This window comes from Bactrocera neohumeralis, chromosome 3, assembly GCF_024586455.1.
Source record: "Bactrocera neohumeralis isolate Rockhampton chromosome 3, APGP_CSIRO_Bneo_wtdbg2-racon-allhic-juicebox.fasta_v2, whole genome shotgun sequence".
Classification (NCBI taxonomy): Eukaryota; Metazoa; Arthropoda; class Insecta; order Diptera; family Tephritidae; genus Bactrocera; species Bactrocera neohumeralis.
In genome coordinates, this window is record NC_065920.1 from 75,658,915 (window position 1) to 75,683,967 (window position 25,053).

Genomic DNA, 25,053 nt, shown 5'->3' on the forward strand with positions numbered 1-25,053 from the left:
AGAAAATGTACAATGTGCGTCACCTGTACCCCATATGCTTTCCGCAATTTCATTATGTGCTCCGCTTGATAGCGCACCTTCGTACGCAACTCCTCGATCATGAGTCGCGCAGTGTGCAGGTCCATCGGATTCTGATTCATCATGTTCAGGCGCAGATTGCTGGTGTGCGTACTCACCGGTATGCGTGGCCAGTGGAATTCCACCTGTGGCGGTTTACTTGCGTCATTCGGTAATGAGCCCCGCGGTTTTGGTGTTAGCGGTTTGCTGGTCGCGTCACTGATAGCTGCGGCTAGAATGCCAACACCACCACCACTCATGCTGCTATTGCTGCCGCTGTTGCTGCCACCGCCGCCCATTTGGCTGCCTATGTTGTTCGTATTGCTGTTGTTGTTGGCGGTTGCCATTGCAGTCACAGCCATTGTGGGTGGTATCGCGGCGGCTGCCGTTACAGTTGCTGATGCGGTTGTGTGTTGCGGTTGAGTGGGTTGCTTCTGTACGCTGCATGCCATTGTTATAGTTTTAGCAAGTTGCGTTGCACGTTGCGTTGCATACATTTAGGCGCGTGCTTTAATTTAACTTTACTTTGTTGCTTTGTCAGCCGTTGATTGGTTGTTCGCGGGAACTCGTCGCTTGTGGGTGTATGTGTGGAGTAGCGCTACGCAAATATTGGCTGCGTGATTGACATGAGTTGATGCTGAAATGAAAAGAGCGAAAAAAGCTTTTAGAAATTGTTGATGTTGACAGGAGGCTGTGCGTACGACAGGGTTGCGTGTAATTTCGTTTAAGTTGCCTCTTCTGTATACAAATTTGTTTGTGGAATGATTTGAGTTCTACTTTAATTTAAGAAAGTAAACGAATTAAAAAACTACATTCAAGACGAAATTGTGCTGAAATCTCTTTATAGAATATTAAGCTGCTATATTAAGTTACTTATTGTCATATTGCAAGGCCAAATAGGCTAGAATATGTCTGTCCTTTAATATATACACAGCGTATTCGAAACGTCAAATCTGATCGCTGGGTTTTAGCCCTATATATAAAATTGTTCCTACCCATATACATACATATATTTACAGCAAACAGTTTTATGAGGAAAAGCAATAAAAGTTAGCGAGTTGAATGCTCTACAGTAGAGCTTGTGAGTACCTCTTTAAAGGGTTATATCCACTTGTAAATTTCAAAAATTCGATTTTTCTTGCTGAGTTTTTTATGTTTAACGAATGATTATATATTTGCGGATATACTCCGAAAACTTAAAGTTGCTCCAGCAAACAGTTTCGGAGTTATGAGCAATATTTGTATTATCATTGTATTAGCACTTTTAAACTTAGTGTAACTGGCAGAGAAAACTTTAAACGCGAACTCGAAAGCCAGTGCCAAAAATAATTAAAATGTTGCTGATAGTCTGATCGCATCAATATTGCTTTTCATGCAGCTCAATCTGCCGCCTTTGATGATACCGTGGTCGATTCTGTTAATCCGAACCTTTCAGCTTCAATTAATGCTAACGGTAACTGGTCAACAGTGAGTACTAGGCACAAGAAATCTTTGGATACTTTAGCTGTTGTTGGTGCTAATGACAATTGTGATCTCATGGTCATCATATCCAAGATATGTATTCATTTGTCTGTCTTAAGAACTCCGTCACTGTGTAAGTTATTATACTTGTATGCATCTTTCATTGTTGAATATGGTAATGTTAATAGACAACATCTTTTACATATGTTATAAACTAATTAGATAAGATACTAATGTTAATATTTTTAAGATGCTAAATTTTAAGTTAGGTGTGTTCCCATCTCTTTTAATGCAGTTTTTTCTTCTTTAGTATGTTCTTCAGGCATCAAGTTGTGCTCTTTTAAGTTTTTAAAAGAGAGGGGAATACAACGGGGACTAGTTGATGCGCCTATTAATCATAATCCCGTAATTGTTTTTGCCTTAAGGTCGACGATCAAAATTTATCTGGTATTAGGCCTAAATCAAATCTGTTTCGTCCATTTTCTTAATTTTTGGATTTTGATATTTTCGTTATTGTTGAGACCTGGCTTAATTCTATTTCCTTTGACAATTATGGCCCTTTTAAGCGTGCTGTGCGTGAGTTTATTATGATTTCGAAGGAAGTACTACTTGATCTTTCACTCTAGGTCTTTCTACATTAACACCCTTAATTCTGTTTTTTAGCTAAGTTATATAAATTGTTTAATTGCAATTTTATTATTTATAATTCTAACTTACGTCATAATTGAATTGATGTGCATAGACTTTGGTAACCAAATAAATAAATAACTATTCGCGAAAAGCTGTTTTCAGAGTCGATAAAGAAGATTTCTACGAAATGGTGCTATCGATCAATATGCTGGGGCATATAAAAGATTTTTGGGTTGCAGTTTCTCTTTAAATAGAGAAATCTTGCGGACATCTTTTTTCGGAGGTTATGCTGAAGATAGGCTATAAAATCAAAACAAATTATTCAAATGACAAATAAGTAACTGTAAAAATGAAAATACAAACTCGTTTCATTTTGATTTTGAAATATTGACAAGAAATGAAGGGATCGTCGCAGTGAGGCCCTCTGAAAAACCAGATTTACGCTGTTTTTTTTAATGTTGGAATTAACTAATCGGTCCGTTTTTTTATAAATAGATGCATTCATGACAAACTCAAAATGATTTTCTTTATGTTTTTTCATTGGGTGTATAATAGTTAAACAAATTGTTGAAATGACACGCAAAATAAAAAGGTCCTGTACGATGTCCATGAAAGTCGCTTCCGTGCCATGGAAACTTTTTTTTAATTTTAAAATTTTATTTTAAAATCTTAAATAATATTTGTGTTTTGGGTGACTTTAATCTAAGCAATATCATCTGGTCTGGTTGTTCCTATTGTCTTGCCCTCATTCCCGCCAATTTTTCGGCTTATAACATATTTTCGGGACTAGATACAGCTAATAGTTTCTGCAATTTAAAAAAATCAATTCAGGAATTTTGTCATTATAATACCCCGATTAAACATATACAACCATATAAGTTGCCTTGGTATACTGAGAATACTACGGAAAATTCTCTTCAACTAAATCTCATGTTTCCTTTGTTCAATATCAGCACTACACAAAACTGTTTAATGAATTGCATAAGCTGCTCTATAAAAGGTTTATTACCCTTTTCGTACTTTGTAAAATCTAGAAGAGCGTGTTCGGCTATTCCTTCTGCTTCACGTTGGTGTGATAAGTCAGCATGGACTCAAATTTCAAATCAAACTATGTACACGATGATCCTGGTACCAGTTCCACTTTTTCGGCTAATAATTTTCCATCCATAAATTTTGGCACACTGTGTCTTTCACTGGATGATATTGCCAAGGCTATTTATGATATAAAGTCTTCTTCCAAATTGGATCTGAATAGGCTTCCGCCTGTACTTATAAAAAATTGTACTGCCTTGGTATGTATATCCTCTCATGCTTCTCTTCAATAACTCTCTCCTCTGGGAATTTTATTTCAGACTGAAAATTGACATGCATTACACCAATTCTTAAAGGTGGTAGAAAGGATGTAGTCTCCAATTACAGGTCTATTTCTAAATTTTCTACTATTTCGAAAATTTTTGAGTATTCTGTTAAAAATAAATTATTTTTTGCAGTAAAATCAATAATTAACTTCAATCAGCATGGGGTCCGTCTCTGGGCGCTCCACTGTGTCAAATTTAGCTGTTTTTAGCGATTATTGCATGTCTGCATTCTCTGCTAGACTTCAGGTAGATTGTGTCTAGACAGATTTCTCTAAAGACTTTCATAAAGTTTCACACAATATTCTAAATAAAAAATTATCATCTTTAGGGTTTCAGTCTGTCTTATTGCAGTGGATTAGATCATATTTGCACAATAGACGTTGTGTTGTGAGTGTCGATGGAGTGTCATCTGATTCATTCACTGCGTCTTCGGGAGTGCCATAAGGAAACGTCTTCATAGACTTAACTAAACAAATAAATAAATAAATTTGAAGACATGGAGGCGGTTTGAACAAAAAGTATCGAATTTTACCTTTTTTCGACAGTTTTTTGTAGAAAAAATAGAAAGATTAAAAAAAAAATAAAAGCATCCATAGCGGGATAGCGATTGACCTTAAAGATATTCTCTTCAAATTGGAACTAGATATCTTCAAAACTCTTTCTTTGAGAGTGGAAACCGTTTTGAAAAACACCGTTCTGAGACAAATACGTTTAAAGTCTGGAGTCGCTATGTTCCCCACCCTATTCCCTTTCTGCAGAAACGCTGTAGCGACCGTAATAATTTGAATTTCGATTTCAAAATTTGAGAGAATATTTGTTATAGTATATACTATTCGGTACTGCAACAAAAAAAATCATCTTTTCGAAAATTTTATATTGAGACTATCCCTTAATAGAGAATGCACAAGCCTCTAAATATGATAAAAAAGAAAAAAATCACAGTAAATTAAAACCGTAAGGAAACGAAAGATAAAATTACAAACATTATAAAAAAATATATTACGGACGTTCTGTGGTTAGGAAAAGAAAGGGATGGGCGTGGTAGAATTTTTAGGGACACAAATTGACGATTCTGTCAATTTTTGGCTTGCCAGAACATTGTATGGACAACTCAATACAGAACAGGCAGACAAAATTTGGTACTGATCGGACCATTTGCTTTCGACAAATCACTCAAGCTAATTTGAAAAATGTTGCTTTGAGAAAAATGCGTATAAAGATAAATTGGTTGAGCTGATTAAACTGAAAGGCTACGCTTTAGAAGATTGCAACTCTAAAACTATTTGAAAGTTCGATTTAAGAATTTATTATGTTACTTTTAAAGTTATAAATCCATTAACTGTTGTTAGGTAACAAAACAAAGCCGAAAATATTACATGATTGGCTCATAGTTACTATTTTCTTGCAACTCCTTAAATATGTGTATGTAAATGTGTGTTAAGTGCAAACAATATGTTGTAATTTCTACAACAATTTTCTGTAAGTTCAAGGTACAAAACTAACGAGATCTTCAGCAAAAAAAATCGCAAGCGAAATCTGCGCCATTTCCTCCGTTCTCTAATGACAACCTTTGACATGTGAACGTTTAACTCCTACGACCCAAACTTCCTTGGAATGGTGATGTCGGCAAACGACTAACGCCAATTCACACGTTGTAAGAGAGAAATTGATTTTTGCTTCTGCAGTGCAAAGCAGAGCATCCCACAGAGACTTAGGCACTAACTTCATCGCTATGGCGAACCGTTATGTCTACATGTGTATTTGCATGGCAGTGTGTGTATTTGCGTAGCTGTGTGGGTGTGCTAGTGCAAATCATTGAATTAAGTCCGGGTGGTATGGACGCCTGTGGCGGAAATAGCAATCAAATCACAGCGACAATTCGCTTGGGAATCGGTTTGTTCGTAATTAAATAAATTGGGTATTGCTCTCGATTGAGAAGTACACCGTCAAACATACGAACGTATGTAAAAAGAGTCAACGTATGCGGAAACCGACCATATGGAACCGAAGTGCATGGAAAATTCGATGGCGGTGTCAAAGCAAATACGGTTTATAAGCTTTAATGCTCAAATGATATGGGAGATATATGTTAATAATCTTAATCTTAATCTTAGAAGTATGTGTGTACGTAGAATTTATTTGAAACTTAGATATTATATTAATATATATCGGTTAGTCGAAAAACTCTTTTCGTATTTCTAATGTACCATTTTGGTCGACCACTTTTTGCCATTTTTCCGCTAGAGACATTATCCATTGGTGTAAAACTTTTCTGGTTTCTCGGTGAAAAACTGCGACAAGTAATTTCCACAGGCTTCTCTTGAAACCAACTTTACTCCATTAAGGGAGTTCTGCATTGACCGAAATGGTAGTTCGATGGTGTAATGTTATGGCTATATGGTGGCTGCATCCAAACATCCCAGCCAAGCTCTTCCAGTTATTGCCTAGTCATCATAAAGCGTTGTTCTGTTGGAAGACGAAGCCCTTTCTGTTGATCAGTTCTGGCCGTTTTTTTCGATTGCTTGCTTCAATCTCATCCGTTGTTGACAGCAAAATGTAGAATCAATCGATCGACCAGGCTGGAGCAGCTCATAGTGGATGATGAATGTTAAGTTTCTTAACGATGGCTGCTTATGTGACGGTCTTGGTCAATCTTTTCCATAATTTCATTGACTTTTGCAGCGATAGGTCGACCAGAGCGAGGTGCATCTTTCACATCGAAATTTCCAGAACGAAGAGAAGCAAGAGAATTATTGTTGTGCTACACGAGCTGATACAGCATCGTCTCCGTGAACTTCACAAATTTCATTGGTGGCCTGCATGACATTCTACAATTTTATACAAAAATTCCAAAATATAGCGAATTTCTTCATTATTTTTACTCATTTTTGAACAGCTGTAACTTTATTTCAACTTCCCCGAATTTAATTTCTCACCTTTCCAACACTATGTGATAGGACACAATGTGATTGATAGCACTGGATATATACGAATGCAATACGAAAATACTTTTTCGACTACCCAAAAATAAAAATAGTTCATGTTTTCATATTCGATTTGCATAAAGTTAATTTAATAAAACAAATAAATCATACTCCAAAATATATAGCCATCATGTGGGTAAGCAAATATTGAAATTATATATCTATGCTTTACTCGTTATATTTATTCCAAACGGCAGCCAAAATTGCATATCAATGAACTAATTAAATAAAATCACGCCTAAACTGATTTAGCAGCAAAAAATAAAATTAAAATCGCCACAGCAGTAAACAAATATTTCATATGCAAAATTTAGCAAACCCTCATCCAATAATCTAATATAATTTAATATATGCAAGAGGATGCCACCATCATTTTATTAAGCCACCACACACATTTCAACGCATAATGTCCATGTAGTGGTGAGCAGCTAATTTTAAACTCCAATAACGCTTTCCTCGATCAAAAATCGAACCACAAAAATGCTTTGGTTTCACAGACTCGCGCTAATCTGTAAATAAGTGCATATTTTCGTGTCATTTGCCGCTTGGTAGCAGTCACCCCGAGCAGGCCAAGCCGAAATTCCTGCCGCCATCAGATTGTACGACACAGTAGCTCCGAATTGCAGGCATTTGTATTGGCGCCGTAATTGCGTTTACTGGATTGCATATATTATGCAATTTGCACTCGCGCACGTACTTCACACACAGCTGTTCCTATTAAAAATCATTGCATATTAATAGGCGCACAAGCCATGACAGCCTGCAGCAGTGGGCTCCGTGGCGAAGCGGGTAATTAGTTGAGCACATAAATTAAATGAAATTAATCTGGTTTATAGAATGACGAGTCGTTTTGAAAACACGTTTGAAGTGTGTAAGGTTATAAAATGTAGCAGGGGTTCCCATGCATGTTTCAGTAAATCTCCATATTATTGTATGTATTTTCATGGATTTCAAATATGCGCCAGATTTTTATAAGAGGTTCTTGGGAAATGAAAAGTAAAATTTAGTTAAAGCAGCAGTCACGGCGAAGACAATGATAAGTGAGAGGCTAAGTTAGGTTAGGTTATGAGCTCGATCACAACAAGGATCGCATTTGGACCGCTAAGAACACCGGAACAAGACCATTACAAATCGACAAATCACTTTGAGTTTATCAAAAAATTTGTTGAAACGGCTAATGTCAGTTTCTGACCTGTTTTCTGGTTCGTCGATGGTGAGACTGCCGAGTTGTTTCAACTTCAGTCTTGCAAAGACTAGACAATGGAGAAAAAAGTAGCTGGATGTTTTCACCTCACCGTTCTCCATAGAACTTTGACAACTTGCATCCGATAAAATTTTTTGCCTTACTCCATGCTTGCCTATTGGACATTGTCCAGCAAGTACCCCTACTATTGCAGCAAGATGAACTTTGCTAAGGGAAAGAAGTTTATATAATTTTATGCGTTCTAATTTAGGCCAAAAGGAACTTGCAGTAGCACAGGGGCTGGTCGTCGATCAGCACCTGCTAAGCGCACGTGAGGTCTTTGGTTGAGTGCCCGAATGGAAAATGTCAATGGAGATCTTATCGGTCTCAATCAAAGATGAGCGAGGCAAGAATGCCAAGGGGAGTTTGATGATGAATGCTGCTATATCTAAGGAGAACAGAGACTCCTTAATAGCAGTGATATAACATCGGATGCCTTGTGACACCAGATCACATGATATTATATCACAACATATGATATCTTAGGAGAGACAGGTCTGGGATACTCGTATTATACCTCCTGGTAAATAAAATCATTTCAGTTTTACATGGGTTGACGGCTTAGCCACTTCTATTGAAGGAAGTTGAATACTACCTTGAGGTACCCTTTGATTAGCTCGTAGACGGTACTTACAATTTTCTTTTATGAACAACGTCATGAGCATAGACTGTCATCTTACAAAGGGTATGGAAATAAATAATTATTTTATGTGAACCTAAAGATTTTGGTAAAATAAATAGTTTTTTCATATAAAAAAGTGAAGTAAGCTGAAGCAGCAAATAATTAAGTCTATTTGTGATATTTTTCATACTTCATTCCCTCGAAATAACATGCTTACAAGAACGCAAAAAGTATAAGTATTTTGTCAAAGACTTTACTTTGAATGTATCTTTAAAGAAAATTGTCCTTTTTTTCCTTCTTTATTGGCGTAGACATCGTTTACGCGGTTATAGCCGAGTATGGAGCCATGTACAGAAGTTCCGGTATGTAGGGAAGGTTCTCTGAGCGCCATTCACTTGGGAGTGGCCAGAAACGATTCTTTTATAAATGGCTCAAACAACTCTTAGACCAAGTATCCTCTAGGTAACCAAAAACATCCATTTGAAGGCGAGCTAAAGTGAGAAAGCGAGTTATCCCTCTCCAGGGTTGTGCGCTGGGTTTGGGACCCGCCATGTAAAAAACACTCCAATGATAAGAACTCAACAAGGAAATTGTTGCTTAAGTATAACTTTTCATAACGAGTTGGTCAGTTAGCATATTAATTCTTCTATTTTCAAACAGCGGCATGTCAATATATCGTTCTACTTTCACTTTAATGGCATATTTCCTTTTTTATAAAAATATGGACCTCCAAAAATATAATTTTCTTCCAAAAGTTTCCTTATAGGACCCTTGGGTGATTGTAGAAGTTGTTCGCTTTTCAATTAGAAATTGATTATTTCGCTTGCCAATAAATACAATTTTCTACAATATACTATTTGCTATTCGGATGGAAGCTGTATAGTTTCAGGGAAATATGTAATTAAAAGGGAAATTTTTCTTTAGAAATTGTAAAGTCCATCCGAGTTGTGGATAGGATGTAAAAAGTAAGATAAAAACGATAAATATTTCTTGCTCATTTTACTATAATCGAAAACTGCAGAAAAATTCGCGCTCAATTCCGAAAACTTTAATTTATAAAATTTTTCAAATTTGTGAAACATTTTTGCTACAAAAATTTTCAAAATAAAATCACACGATTTCTCCATTTAACTATTTTTTTTTTCTTCTTTGTTTTCCAAATTTTTCTTATCATTTTGCAGACTAAATTATCATACATAAGTATGAAAATTCTGAGAAAAAGTTCATGCAAACTCTGGCAAGTAGAAAAACTAAAAAATAATCCGAATTCTTAAATATGTGAAGGCGCATATTTCATTAAATTTCCAACAAAATGCATTGAGTGAGCTTCAGCATATTTTCCCGCATATATAATTTCTACATAATTCTGCTAAAATCCACACATAATGAACTTGCAACAGATACAAAAGCAAATGGGAGGAATAGAACAATGAAAACGCTATCAGCTGTTTGATAACAATGCATGTAAACATTTTTTTTTTTATAATGGAGATCAAAAACAGAAGAATCAATAGTACTTGCAACTAATGGCAAATGCCGCAAATTCTTGTGTGCAACAAATTTGTGCAATGCAATTTAACAACTCAACAAGTCAACGCGCGTCAGTCAACAACAGCAGCAACCGCATATATACATGCATACACATACATACTTATGCACACATATACGCGCTTATGCAGGGAATAAATGGCAAGAATAATATTAATAGCTTTGGTGAGTGGCAGTGGCATGATTGCATGACTGATGAGTGGCTAAGTTGCAATTAAAGATTGTATTCGCCCAACGCTGATGGGCGGATGAACGCAGGTCAGCAGGGAATAACTAGAAAAGCAGTGCGTTTTGCGAATATATATGTATGTATATGAATATATATACATATATATATATTATATATATATGTGTTTCTAAAGGCGGAAGGGCGCTTTGATGTGCGCGCTTTGGCAGAACGCTTTGTTATTAGCGCGTTACTTTGTTTTTTCAAATATATTTCAGTCAGTTGGATTTCCGTTTCCAATTATTGCATGCCACACATAGCACATGTTGCATGTTCTGGTAATAAAAATCACAGATAATCACTAGCGGAAAGTTGTAAAGTGGCGCACAGTGGCATTTCGGCGGAAAAAATAGGATTTTTCCACTTTCCAATTTAAAAACTTTAATGATTTTGTTTTGTAAAGAAATATGGATAAGAAAAATTCAACAAGGTTTTTTATAAAAAGTGAAATTTTATAGTTAAAAAAACTAACAGAAGTCGACGGAGAGTTATTCAATAAAATCAGATTAAAATTATTGTCCAAATAAAGATTTTTTTTTGTGTGTAAGTTTATAGCTATGGCTTTTCTTTTATTTTTTAGTGAAAATATAGCACCTACTTGTTTATAAAAAAAAATTAAGCTAATTTTTCAAAAATTATACTAAAAAATATCAACTTTCCATTTTTTGATGGAAAAAAATTTATGTGCTTTGCCTTGCTTAGCCCTCTTACTATAAAAAAATGAAAGTTCCGAGTCTGTACTTTCAATTAAAAAAAAAAAAAACAACCGCCAATTACCGTCCCTTTTAGTAACATCGATTTTAATTTCCACAAATACTGATGTCTTCAACAGACTTCTTATAACTTCGGATCCTTACATAAGTAGCTTAAGGCGTCATTCGAACAAAATTTCCTTAGAACTAGATCCCATTGTTAAAGATATGGTGCTTGCATAATATTACAAATAAAAACTAACACAATTTTTCGCCTGTTACATATTCAACTAAAACATTGCATATTATATTGGATTTTTATCAAGGTAAAGGTATAAATAACGTCACTTTGCGTTTAAGTTTAATTTTTTTTTCATCAGGAGAACTCAATTAAGAAGTGTGCCGAATTTCAAGTCCCTAGGTCCAAAAATAAAAATTTTGGCAATTGCAGTTATATGGGAGGTGGGTGTGGCAGTGGGCGGTTTTCCAAAATTTTTTCAAAATTTCTCAATTTAGTCCAGAGAAGTATTTCTGCAAAGTTTCGTTGTTGTACGACCACTCCTTCTATTTTTTTCCAAGAAATGTATGGAGCGGTGCCACTGTGTGGCGTGGCGATCGCAGCGGCCACTCATGTGTAGTGCCTTGCTTGCCTAGCATTAGAAGGTTCCGGATTTATTATACAGCTTTATTACGCCTACCTGAACTGAGGCAAATAATGCCATTAATTTGGTGGTGGTAAAAGCAGATTTCGTTAGAGATAAATATCTCTACTCTATCTCTTGAAACCAACTTTACTTTATTAAGGGAGATCTGCATTGACAGAAATGGTAGTTCGATGGTGCAAGGTCATGGCTATATGGTGTATGCATCAAAACTTCCCAGTCAAGCTCTCCCCGTTTTTGCCGAGTCATCAAAAGTGTGTTTGGTCTTGCGTTGTCCTGATGGAAAACGAAGCTCTTTCTGTTGATCAGTTCTGGTCGCTTTTTTCGATTGCTTGCTTCAATCTCATCAGTTGTTGACAGCAAGATGTAGAATCAATCGTTCGACCAGGCTGGAGCAGCTCATAGTGGATGATGAATGTTAAGTTTCTTAATGATGGCTGCTTATGTGACGGTCCTGGTCAATCTTTTCCATAATTTCATTGACTTTTTCAACGATAGGTCGACCACAGCGAGGTGCATCTTTCACATCGAAATTTCCAGAACGGAAGCAAGCGAACCATTGTTGTGCTACAAGAACTGATACAGCATTGTCTCCGTAAACTTCAAAAATTTCATGATGGCTTGCGTGGCATTCTTCCCTTTTTTATACAAAAATTTCAAAACATAGCGAATTTCTTCATTATTTTCACTCAATTTTGAACAGCTGTAACTCTTTTTCAACTTCCCCGAATTTGATTTTTTTTGGTTAAATGAAGCCAAAAATCTCACCTTTCCAACACTTTACGGTATGACACAATATGATTGGTAGCAATGGAGATATACGACTGCAACGACACCTATTGACAAAATACGAAAAGACTCTTTCGACTAACCAATATATCGGAAAGTGCGAGTATAAAGGATTGAATTGACTTAGAACTGGCATGGAAAATGTTTTCTGAACTAAAGGCGTGACAGAATGTAAGTATAGTTATCTGTTCTGAACTATTTTTGATGTGTTTCTGTAAAGGATCTGCTGTTTCCAAGTTCAGAGGTCCCTGCTTGAAGGAATGATATTAGAAAAGCAGCCCATTGTACAATTTAAATAACAATAGTAATGAATGAAGACCAACCATGCCGGTCAAAAGTAACGCGATCAAATTCAATCCAATATATAATAGTTAAAGGCGACTTTTTAATATGAAATTACAAGATTTTAAGAATTTTTTTTTTTTTCTGAATTAAATTTTTCGATTTTCATACGTTTTAAACATCACTTTCAGCCCCTACAAGCTGAAAATGGAACAACATCTATCTTCCAAAATTACAGTTATTACCACCACTTTTTTAAAATTTTGCTCAAAGCTACACATTCACTCTCACTTCGCATAAAGTGTTGCACTTCATTTGTCAAAAAAAAAGCACGAAAAACACAGAGAAAAAAATAAAAATCAACTAACTAAGCAACGCACTAAAGCTGCATGCAACAATCACTACGTGTCCAACCATTCATCATTTTAATTATGACAATTGAATTTACGTTGAGCCAAAGAAAAAATCACCACACTTTACGAGCGATGGCCGGCAGCATAGCAGAGCCATCGGTACTTGAATGCAACAACTCAACTTAAATCAAGTCAATTCCAAAGAATGACTGACAAACTGATTGTTTGAGTGATTTAGTAATGGACAGTCATGCATTTTTCATGCAACGATAGAAAAATGAATGGGTTGCACATACACATAGACATACAAACGCACTCGAGTACGTACGCCAGTTGCTGTTTTATTGTACAGTTTAATGGCGGCAGAGTGTTTTGTTTTACAACTCCCTTCCTTTTCATTTTCCACTAACCACTAGCCGTTCTCGCTGTTGACTTTTATGCTTTCGAAGCGCCACATACGGGTACTACATAGTGGCTGCCTAGGGCTAGAGCTGGTGGTCTCGGCTAGTGGGTTGTATGTAATTCATTAGCGTAATTGAGTTGTGTGAGGTACTTAAATGCGCACGCACACGCTGCCACCACTACAATTATATTTACTCAGGCCACGCAAGCGACTTTGGAACCCTTATTAAGTGTTGTAGATAGCGAGGTTGCTTGCTAGCTTGTCACTCTTAGTCGCTTGACAATAGCAGCTTTCTACGAATGCCTTTTTGCATTGAGGTATCCGTAAGGAATTATGCCTTCGATTCTCATGGGCTTCACTCACCTAATGTAATTCGAGTTGAAGGCTGTACATTTCGGACAAAAATCGATTAATTCAAATTGAGAATAATTGATGTGAGCATTCTATAAAATTACGAGGAATTAATATATCGACTGATTGAGGTGAAGGACGTCGAAATTTGTAATTGACATTGCTAATTTGCCGAAACACGAGCGTAAATAAGTATTGAAAACTAGTAGTTTGAGAGGTGGTTAGAACGAGGTAAGATTTGGTTTTCTGGAATATTTATAAAATTCGTGGAACTGAAAAGCACACCGTCTCTGTAGAGTCAGTATTCAATTTCAGTCAATTGCACTTTCGTGATAAAGTGAAGATCTTAGAAGCTTAGTTTTTTAACAAACATTCAATACTGTGTTTCTTATAAAGAATTACAGCATCTCCATAGTACCGCAAGTATTTGATTACTTTGGTTAAAGTATTGTTTCTTCAAACACGAGCAACTTCGCCAAGATTTACAATCTCACTTAACTCAGTCGACAAACAATTTATGCAATACATAGAACCCTGCAATAATGAAAAATTACCAAGAAACTTTTCCAAAGTTAAATGTTGCACTCTCCACTCGCCGCTCGTAAAGTTGTTGGTTGCCAGCGAGTTTGCATGCAGCTTGTAATAATTTATGACCGTTAAAATGAAACTGAATAATTCAAAGCTATGCCTAAGGATATGGTGAAATAGCAAATGGAAAGCGGAAAATGAAATAGAAAGAGAGAAGGCGACAGAGAAAGTAAAGTGGCAATTCAAATGGCTTTGACGGTCAACGAGAAAGTGCTCGAGCGTCCACACTAAATAGTTTACAACTTCTTCTATGTGGTAGTGTAAATGTATCACACATAGTTGTATGTAGGAGGGAGTATAAAAGTTCTTGTGCGCTTCTATATGAAGTGCTTGATTTTTGTCCCGATAACTTTACCTCACCTGGGCAGCTGGCTGTATTATCAATTATAAATGGGAACTTAAATATTATTTAGCTCTGCTTATGTACAAGTTGAAGTACGATATTATGCATCAGAGCGTAAAATAGTTATATATGTACATATGTATGTGCATGCATAGGTAGAGTGTACAATAGCTGTCATATTAGCATTGTTTCAAAGTCATTTACAGCCTTAGGAAATATCCAACTTGTGGTTAAGTGAGTGCTCACACATAGCGACATGTTAACTATAAATACTTGAATAAGTGTATTTATTGTACTACAGTTATTGATTTCCGAAAATTAATTACTTTAGTTATTAAATAATAGTTTTGTATCTACAAGATATTATATTTCTTGACTTGACTTGGTAATTAAATCCATAAATTCGTGTTGTTAAAATTGTTGGTTCCTATATGTACAACTATATACAATGTTTGTTGGATTATTTCTACGAATTTATACATAAATTCACTTTTTTGTGAGAAATTATGAAAAGTTTCTTTTGGTTAGCAATTTAAGGTACTAAAATGTCATTTAATTTTAATTTAAAATACACAATAACACGTAAAATCATATCAGATGTGAATTGCATGATCAGCAGTCACGTCACGTCATACCATATTACTTTGTATTGCAACCCACCTTTATATTATATTGCATCACATCATATGCCTCGTGGCAGCACATCATATATAACATGATGTGACAAAACATCACATGCAGTTTGATCACATCTCGTGACATTACGTCAGTTCTCGTGACATCACCTCTCATGATGTTCTTGTGACATCATATCACATGATGTTCTCGTGACATCATATCTCATGATGTTCTCGTGACATGACATCACATATTCGCATAACCTGATGTGAGACATCATATGAACTCTGTATATGATGTTTGTCAATTATGTCTCATTCTTACCTCACATGATATTACATAGCAGGAAAATCACATAAATATGAAATCACAATATACCATATTAAATCGCGACATGATGTTTGATCATGATTTGTGACGTCACATAATTTCATAATCCCCATATAATGGGTTGTCAAAAAAGTCTTGCGGTATTTTTATTGAATTTTTTTTTTTTTATTGAAATAGAAATGGATTTTTGATGACTCATGCCCAATGCTCTTGACCGATGCTACGGCTGTTACTATGTCGGTCTCTTTCGACCAATTCAGCGATTTTATCGCAATTTTCGACGACAGGCCTTCCGGAGCGTGGCGCATCTTCGACCACCTCTACACCAGAACGAAAACGTTGAAACCATCATTGTGCGGTGGAAATGGAAACTGTATCGGGTCCATAAACTGCACAAATTTTATTGGCGGCTTGAGATGTATTTTTGCCTTTATCGTAGTAGTACTGTAAAATATGCCGTATTTTCTCTTTATTTTGCTCCATGTTTGCGACGCTATAACTCACGAACGACTTAAAAGAAACGACAATCAATCAAACACGTGTTAGCGCGTGAAATAAGCTTTCCAAAAAGATATAGCATGACCCGATGCGACGAATAAAACTAGAACTACGCGCTTTCAGCGCCAACTAGCGAAAATACCGCAAGACTTTTTTGACAACCAATATTATTACATCACATGATCGTATATCACGTTATATCACATCATTTTTACATAACATGATATTACATAGCAGGAAAATATATTATGTAAAATCACAAAATATGAAATAACATCACAATATACTATATTAAATCACATGTTTGAATATTTAAAAAAATCTAAAAAAATGCATAACACTTAAAATCGCAAGGTATATTTGATGTAAATATCACATGACAGTACTAAACAGCATCGCAGAAAATTTTGTTATCCAGAGCTTTATGATAATAGCAAGCAAGCAAGTTATATAAAGCAGAAACTTATAAGAAGGAAGATGGAGTGGAAACAGTCAAATATGACTCTTAAATTCATTCATAAAGTTTAGAAAATTATTTGGAAGAAATGTCACGTATGTATTTAGTATATGTGTGTATGCTTAATTGTTATTATTTTATTTATATATTTTTTGTTATTACGATTTTTTTTGTCACCATATATGTATAATATTGGTATCCAAAAAATCACACCTCTACTCATTCTATGTTTAAGCAAAAGCTGATAATATTCATGGCAACTGCCTATGCGCTAGAACAATCATAGATTTATGCCGCTCAATCACAACACAATAAAAAGCACATCGTGTGTTATCATATCTACTTAAATAAAGTCGCATAAATTTACACACAGCGCATAATAAAGCTATACATAGAATTTATTACAACTTGTAGAGCGAAAATGAAGACCAAATGCTACACAACTGTTAGCTAAACAACACAAAAACAACATCGCTAAGGGCAACAAGAGTATTTGTACTTATCAATAACAAAAAATAATAAAACTGTGCAATCGGACACACATAAATTTATATCACTTCATATATACTTATATATGCATATGTATATACATATGCATATTTATAAATATATGTTTAGCTGTTACCCCTCTTCAATTATTAATATATATCTATGAATTCATATGTATTTAGTAACAACCAGCAACCACAAATCGCATAGCAAATATCCATACTATACATACTTATGTATGTATGTATAGCATATGAAGTACATATGTGTGCAATTACATACATATGTATTTAATATTGATAGACACCAACTTATGTACCTTCTTGATACTAAGATTTATTTGGAAAGGTGTCGCACGTGGATACGCAGCGCATAAGTATTCTATAAACAGTAGATTTTAGTACACATCAACATTTCTCTAAGGACCCATACGACAAATATGCTTGTGCTAAATTGGCTGAGTGGATATGTAGGTATAAAATCACTGAAACGAAAAAAGCGAACTGGTCATAAAAGCATCGAACTTATACCCATAATTGGAAAGTTGGTTCAGAAAAATAACACAATATCATCTGGGAATACAAACAACACAATGACGTTCATAAAGCAAATAAAATTGCTCACAAAATACAGATTAAATTGTTACTGAGGATTTAAATTGAACTAGTAGGCAATACTGTATTTTTTGAACTAGTATGAAAGTGGTATATTTTCAACCAAATCCGGCAGCTGATGTCTCGAAGGACATCAATATTTAAAAGAAATACCATTTGCTTCAGGGAAAGCAGAAAGGCAGTTGACTAGTTACTAGTCCACTTCGTTGGAAAGACCAGGTGGAGAAGGATCTGGCTTCGCGTGGAATATCCAATTGGCGACACATAAAAAGGAGTAGAAACGACTGGCGCGCTGGTGTTAACTCGGCTATAAGCACGTAAACGGTGGCTACGTCAGTAAAGAAGAATATGCAAACTAGTAAGGCAAGGGAGGAGTAATGATACAAAGTAGCTAATCAAAAACAAGAATTTGAGAAATTGATATAAGGAAATGCGGAAAATTATCTGAATCTAGTTTTCGGACTAGTGTCGCCCTTGTGATATGCCAAAAGAGAATTTGCCTTTAATGGGGAATACAGGAATGCTCGTGTGAACGCTGTCTTGGTAAACTTGTATGCATGCTCTGCAAATGTTAACAACTTTCTACATACGGACAAAATGTGTTTGATTATATTTTTTATAACTTTTTATAAGGATTCTTTTTAAGAAATGTTATGAAGTGCTGGCATTCGGAGAAAAAAGCGAATAATGAAAATAAGCGAACAAAGCTAAAGAAAATAATATAGCCCCAGGAGAAAGTCTGCAATACAATATAGAAAACAACATGATTTCTTAAAAAAATGCAAAAACAGATTTGTTGAAAATTTGCATAGAAACAAGCGATAAATAAACAGATAAAAATAAATAAATACAGAAGTCAAATTACGCATTATGAGAGTACAAGAAAGCTGTAGGCGACAAGAAAATAAATTCACAGAATTGTGAGTGTTGAAATTGCGGCAGAAAAACATAAAATATTTATGTATGCTTACAACAGCTGCAAGTAAAGCACAAAACGATGCTTTCTGCAGCTCAAATTGAAGCTAGCGCTGTAAAGATGTTGACATGAAAATGTTGTTAGGCGCTTACATACCTATATACGTACCAGGGGCGATTCCACGGGTGGGTTTTTTACACATGTACATATATATGCATATTGGCTAAAGTAATATAAAGTAGTAAGTAATAAAATAGTCATAATTGAATATGTTGTGGACTTATATACATATGTACATAGTTATGTGGTGTTATATATGTAATCACATGTTTATTATTATTCTTTTACTTTTAAGTTTGCTGCTTTCCTGTGAAAGCAAACTTCCTGAGAAATCATCGCGAAATCAACCGACCATTCATTATTTACAAATTATGGCGCAGGATGCAACCAGCCACTAGCCGACGCACTTTAACTAAGTGTTGTAGCGCGCATTAGATGAGTTTGCAGCGGACACAAGAGAGAAGAAGAATACAAAGCATAGAAAAAACGAAAAGAACGTTAACTTAAGCTATAATACCCTACACAAATAAAGTTGTCATACAAAAACTTGATTTTGAATCGTCAGTTTGTATGACAGCTATATGATATAGTGATACGATCTGAACAATTTTATCGGAGATTGTAGCGTTGTACCGGATAGTAAACTGTACAAAATTTCTTTAAGATATTTCGTCAAACAAAAATGTTTGCCATAAATGGACTAGATTTTATTCGTTCGGTTTGTATGGCAGCTATACGCTATAGTAGTCCGATCTAAACAATTTACTCAGAGATTGAACCGTTGCCTAGATAAATACTTCTTGCCAAATTTCGTGAAGATATCTCGTCAAATGAAAAAATTTTCCATACAAGGAATTGATTCCGATCGTGCAATTTGTATGATTGCATACACAATAATGATCCGATATCGAAAATTCCAACATATGAGTAGTTTCTTAGAGAGAAAAGGACTTGTACGAAATTTCAATTCGATATCTCAAAAAGCTTGGCTAAATCAACTCAGTCCAACACGCGGACTATTTATATATATTTTTATAGAGTCTGTAAGGTTTCCTTTTTGGCGTTACAAACTTTGCGCCAAATTTTATATAAATACCTAGAATAGGGTATAAAAACAAGAACGTACGTAGATGCACGCCACAGTAGCGCTCGCCACAAAATGTTGCATGTAATCGCTTTAGTGTCCAGTCAAGACAGCAAGAGAGCCAACTTAATGCCACGAAGGCTCAGTGCTGATTGTTGCTCTTAAATAGAGCTGCAATCGCCGCAAATGATTCAAACGCTGCACAAGTGTTGTGGCTAAATACAGCAGCTAGGCACACAGTAGTGATGATGGCACTTTTTCATTGCACTATTATTATTTTATTAACACTTCTGAATGATAATGCTGGTCGTAACAGTTGATGGACGGGAGTGCGCAAATACATACTTACATACAGATATATGTATGTATGCATGTATAGTGTTTGTATCGCCACCACATGCATTAAACTCATGCATGCCACACAGTCACCGTTGCTTGGCGTCGCGTAATTTTAGCCTTTGCCATGCGCCTCACTCATTTGCCGCCTAATGAGTTGCCACTGCGCTTTGTGCTCCGCATTTTTGGTCCATTAGCGAATTGTGGAATTGTGGTTGCGCACTTAGCGCTTGCAGCGGCTTTAATGATGCTTGCTTATGGCTGAAGCAGCTTGCCAGGTGATTAAATTAAATCTTCATATTTCCAACTCAGGCAAACGGTAAATAACTGCCATTCTAAGAGCGCGCGTCTAATTTGTGCGGCTTTTAATGGCGAGAAGATTTTGTTGTTGGATGCGCGTTACGTGCTTGTAACGTGGATTTTAATTTATTTCTATCTTGTAGCAATATAAATTTGACGCTCATAAACATGAAATGCGATAATAATAACAATTCGTAAATAAAAAAGCAACAAACAAATGTTTGAATAAATTTCAAAGTATCCTCATTGCAATTCTACTTTCTGTTCCATGAGTATACATATAATGAAAAGTGGCTTTTATCTAACCCAATAGCTCTATTTTGTTAAAATAATAACTTTGTCTCTTTTACTTTTCATCAGTTGTCAGCCATTTTTCGTTTTCATTTTCGTCCTTCTTATTCTCACTTCCGCCGCAACTTCTTCCTTATTGTCATCATTTGCATTTAAATGTTTGATTAAATTGCCACTACTTTTACATTTGAAATGCAAACTACCTTCTCCTAGTTTTATAAAGATGCTGTCCAATTCACCGGCCAACGGAAGTTTAATTTAAGCTACATACAAACTATATCTATACATATCTATTCATAAGCTGACACATTGCTTCTGTCTGTTTGAATATGATAAATAGTGTAAGCTTCTTTAACTTCCATGACAGACTTTTAATTAGAATGAGAAGTAGCAAGTTTGCAATATAAGGCCAGAGGAAGAGATCGTAAAGACAGAGATAAAGACATTTTATTTTATATATGGTAGATAGTGCATTGCGCAATGTCGCCACCTTAGTTATATTGTTGCTTGTGGGTTGCTTCAAAACACATTTTGAAATTTTAGCTCTTTGAGTTACGCAGTTCTACAAAAAGGATTAGGTACTACTTAGATAAAAGGACATTGAAATGAGAACTATATACGTTATTTTCACTTAGGTTAGTACTTAAAAGTGGAATGTATTTACACTGGCTGTTTCATTCTGTAACTTTCTAGCCAATTTCGGCGATGGTAATATAGCCAAAGATATCACTCATTTCTATCTAAATAGAAAAGTGCAACACTTATAATGAGTATCACAATTTCTACCTGCTACATTGTTTTCATCATCCTAGCCTGAATCTTCCACTGGCATGACCAGGTCTCACATCCGTAAAGCAGTTACGATACAACTTTGGACTTAAATATTCTGATTCACTGACAATAAGCAGATCGGTAAAGTTCCAGTAGATTCCTTATACATAGTAATAAGAAAAAGGATAGGAAAAAGTAAACATCCTTGATGAATTAATTGATTAAATCTGTAAGCTTCAGAGAAATTCCTTTAGATATAAGCGGCTCTCAAATACTTTCCCATTGTTAGCTGTCAAATGCTGGTTCACAATGCACAAGGCCTTTTTGGAGGGCCGGAAAGATGTCGCTGATGAAGACCGTGCTGGGAGACCAGCGACTTCGACAAACACCGACAATGTGACTCGTGTGCGCAAAGTTTTGAACTCAGACCGCCGACCAAGTATTCCCTCAATTGCCCAGACCTTAAATTTATCAAAATCTGCGTTTCATGATATTGTGACGGAGCACTTGCACCACCACAACGCACCGACTCACACCGCCTTTCTTGTGAACAGCTACCTAACCAAGGTCCGCATTCCAACGGTTCGGCAGCATCCTTACAGCCCAGATGTGGCCCCCGGTATGTTTTTTGTTTCTTTGCCTGTTAAGACCGATGAAAGGCAAGCATTTTGAGACGATAGAGGGGATCCAAGCAGCATGCGCCTCGGCTCTCAAGACTATTCCGGAGAATGTCTTCCGTGACGCCTTCAATGCTTGGAAATCGCGCTGGCAGAGCTGCATCGACGAGCTTTTTGTGAAAGTTTTTAAAGGATTGTAACGATTGCTTCAATAAATTTGTTTAAATCGACTCAGTTCTATTACTTTCTGGACAAACCCTGTATATACGAAAATATCTATGAATATCCTGATACAAAACTTCGTACTAAATCGATTCCCGTCAAATAAAAACTCACCCCGAAGTCGAAAAATAACTAAACGATAAACAACTTCACATGGCTTTATATATCCAAGTGTTTATATCAATTTAAATCTCATTTTTACACAGCTAATACATTTTTCCATCGAAATGAGGGTATTCAACTTAACGCCGCGCAGCCACCAAGTATTTGTGTAAACAATATGAAAAGCTTGAAATCAAATACCCCAAACTGAAGTCGTAAATCTTTCCTGCATGCGCCGTAATTTTCAAAAAAATAAATATGTGGATTTATAAATACATTCATGCATTGTACATACATACATACATATGGATATGTATGGAAAATAGTGAGACGCCCATGTGTGTGCGGCAATGCGCAGTGAAATTTTCTTATAATAACATCATTAAATATTTAGCAAACAGAAAAAAGTCGTATTTGTGCGGCAAGCCCAAAAAGTGTGTAGCATCGCAACAACATATGTATATATGTTTGCTTGTGTATGATGCTTTGTAAACGCATACAAGAACGCAAATTGAAAAGGAGCTGCACAAATGCCTTGGAGCCTTAACAGCACCGGAAAAGCCGCACACGTGTTGCAATACATGCAAACAAGTCATGTGTATTTACTTATAAGCATTTTCCTTAACAAGTGATATGTCTTATATAGCAGGCGTACATACATATTTGCCCGATATTATGCTCAATATTATATTGTACACTTTTCAAGTTTCGCTGAACACAAAGCAAATCCCCAGCGCACAAATGCTGAAAATGGCAGATAAAGGAAAAGAGAAAAAGTTAAAGAGTTTTCCCTGAACAAACAAGCATGCAAAGAAGCAGCACTAAGCACTAGTAGTCGTACGATGAAGTGAAGGGAGTGAGATGCTAACGCTGCCAGGCAACATAGTGTAGACAATGCCAATACATGCACATGCTCATTATAGCAAAAGTAGCAGCCACAAAGTGGTTAGCCGTGCAGACGATATAACGGAAGCCTATAAAAAAGCAAAGAAAAAAAGTGTAAAAAACACACAAAACACAAGCAACAACAACAACAATGTTTGCCAACATTATACAGTACCCAAAATTCGATTTGTTGGCAGTTCGCAGGCTAATAAGGTCTGCCACGTCGTATACTCAATAAATTATGCGAAAAGAAAAAACAATAGCAATGCCAGCTGAGAAATTTAACCTCTTCATACACAAGCATTTGCGAATATTGGCCTAATTCGTTGCTATTATTTCGGATATCCTTTTCGACTTGGAGTATGCTGCTTCGTGCCGCTTCGCATATCCCTTACAGCTGCCGTTCCTCGAAGCTGCCGTTCGTTGGGTCTGCTGTTTGCTGCTGTTGTGGGATTTGTTGCCCGCAGCCGGCAATAAGCGGAAGTCTAATTTCACTACAAGCAAACGCTTGCTGTTCCACCGCTGCTCTGGCAGCCTGCAGCCGGCAGGGCAAAGTTAATGCTGTGCCATGTATCAATTTTCGCTTCAGAACGCTGGCATCCGTATTTGCCGTCGATAAACCGTTTTACCACCCAATTGTTTACTCTTCGATTTAAAATGGGACATCTCCGCCCCCTCCAATTTGTCATTTGCAGGTATGGCTTGCTGCTAGTGTGTCTGAATTTTGCGATTTATTTTCGCATATGACTGAAATAGACGTGTTCATAGCCCACAGCCACATTTATCACATTAACTGCCAGTTTAATAGCTTAGCTGCACATGCTTTGCTTCAGGAGGTAAGAAAAATCTACCAAATTTCGAAGGCTAAGTGTGCAGGCTGTAAGTGGGTTGATGTGCTAATGCTTTAAATTGCCTCAATAAATCTGGCATTTTGTAGTGATTATGAGAAATTATTTTTTCCAGACAATTATTAATAAAAACACAATTTTTGTGCTGAAAGTTTGACTTCAATATGTAATTTTAAAAATTTATTAAATGTGAAATTATTAATTTTCATAATGTAAAATGTTATTCTTGTATAAAATATATAGTATATATAAAATAAAATTTAAACGCCTAAAAAGAGTCATATAAAAATAAGATTTGAGTAGAAAAGTACTAATTGAAAATTGTATCTTCGATATTTTTAAATGTTTAAACCCTACCTGTTCATTTAGGTTAAATTTTTGGTTTTGGAAAATATTTATGTATAATTTTATCTTGATAATTTAGGAAGAAATATTGCTTTTAGTTAATTTTTATATAATTACTATAACATAACATAACAAACGAATTATCAAATATTATATTATTTCAATTATTTTGTAACCAAGTTGAGTTGAGCTGTCAAGAAAGGCTACTCTAGCTCCGCTTTCAATAGAATGTAAAGGGGTTCTCCTCGTGCCCTCTAATACTGGAAAGTTCAATTATGGGGGAACCACAGGTTCATACGCTGTCTTAAGATAATTTGGGACCAAGATCGATTGTAAAATATCCTGTGAACTCTTTGGCACAGTAAAGCTATCCTCTCCTTATTTGTAGAGGTTCTAACAGTCCCTTACCCAATCGGCGTCCATGATGAAGGGTTGAAAATCTTAGTGGACACCAGCTATAGTGCCTGTATGGAAGAAAACGAGATGGAACATCTCAGCACTTTCTTCTAAATTTCCTCGCCTTCGCGAGATTAAAGCTTAAATACTTGTGAGCTCAGTCTTTGAGATATCCAACCAAACTGGTGCCAATAGATACTAAATGTTTAACAAAATTTTTATTGGCTACAAGGCGCTTTGCTGACTTATAAGATCGAATATAGGAGTTATTTTTCTTCATAA

General features: G+C 35.8%; 1 protein-coding gene across 6 annotated transcripts in view; it reads right to left on the reverse strand.

The window, feature by feature from the left end:
* Positions 1-25,053, reverse strand: part of LOC126751978 (uncharacterized) — a 180,444-nt gene that overhangs the window by 2,086 nt on the left and 153,305 nt on the right. For 4 of the 6 annotated variants that reach the window (XM_050462488.1, XM_050462490.1, XM_050462486.1 and 1 more), the window contains one exon: positions 12-694. In XM_050462488.1, coding sequence (XP_050318445.1) covers positions 12-554 — 543 coding nt within the window. In that variant the 5' untranslated portion in view covers positions 555-694. The remainder of the gene's footprint in view (positions 1-11; positions 695-25,053) is intronic. The other 2 variants (XM_050462492.1, XM_050462491.1) reach the window with 2 other exon arrangements.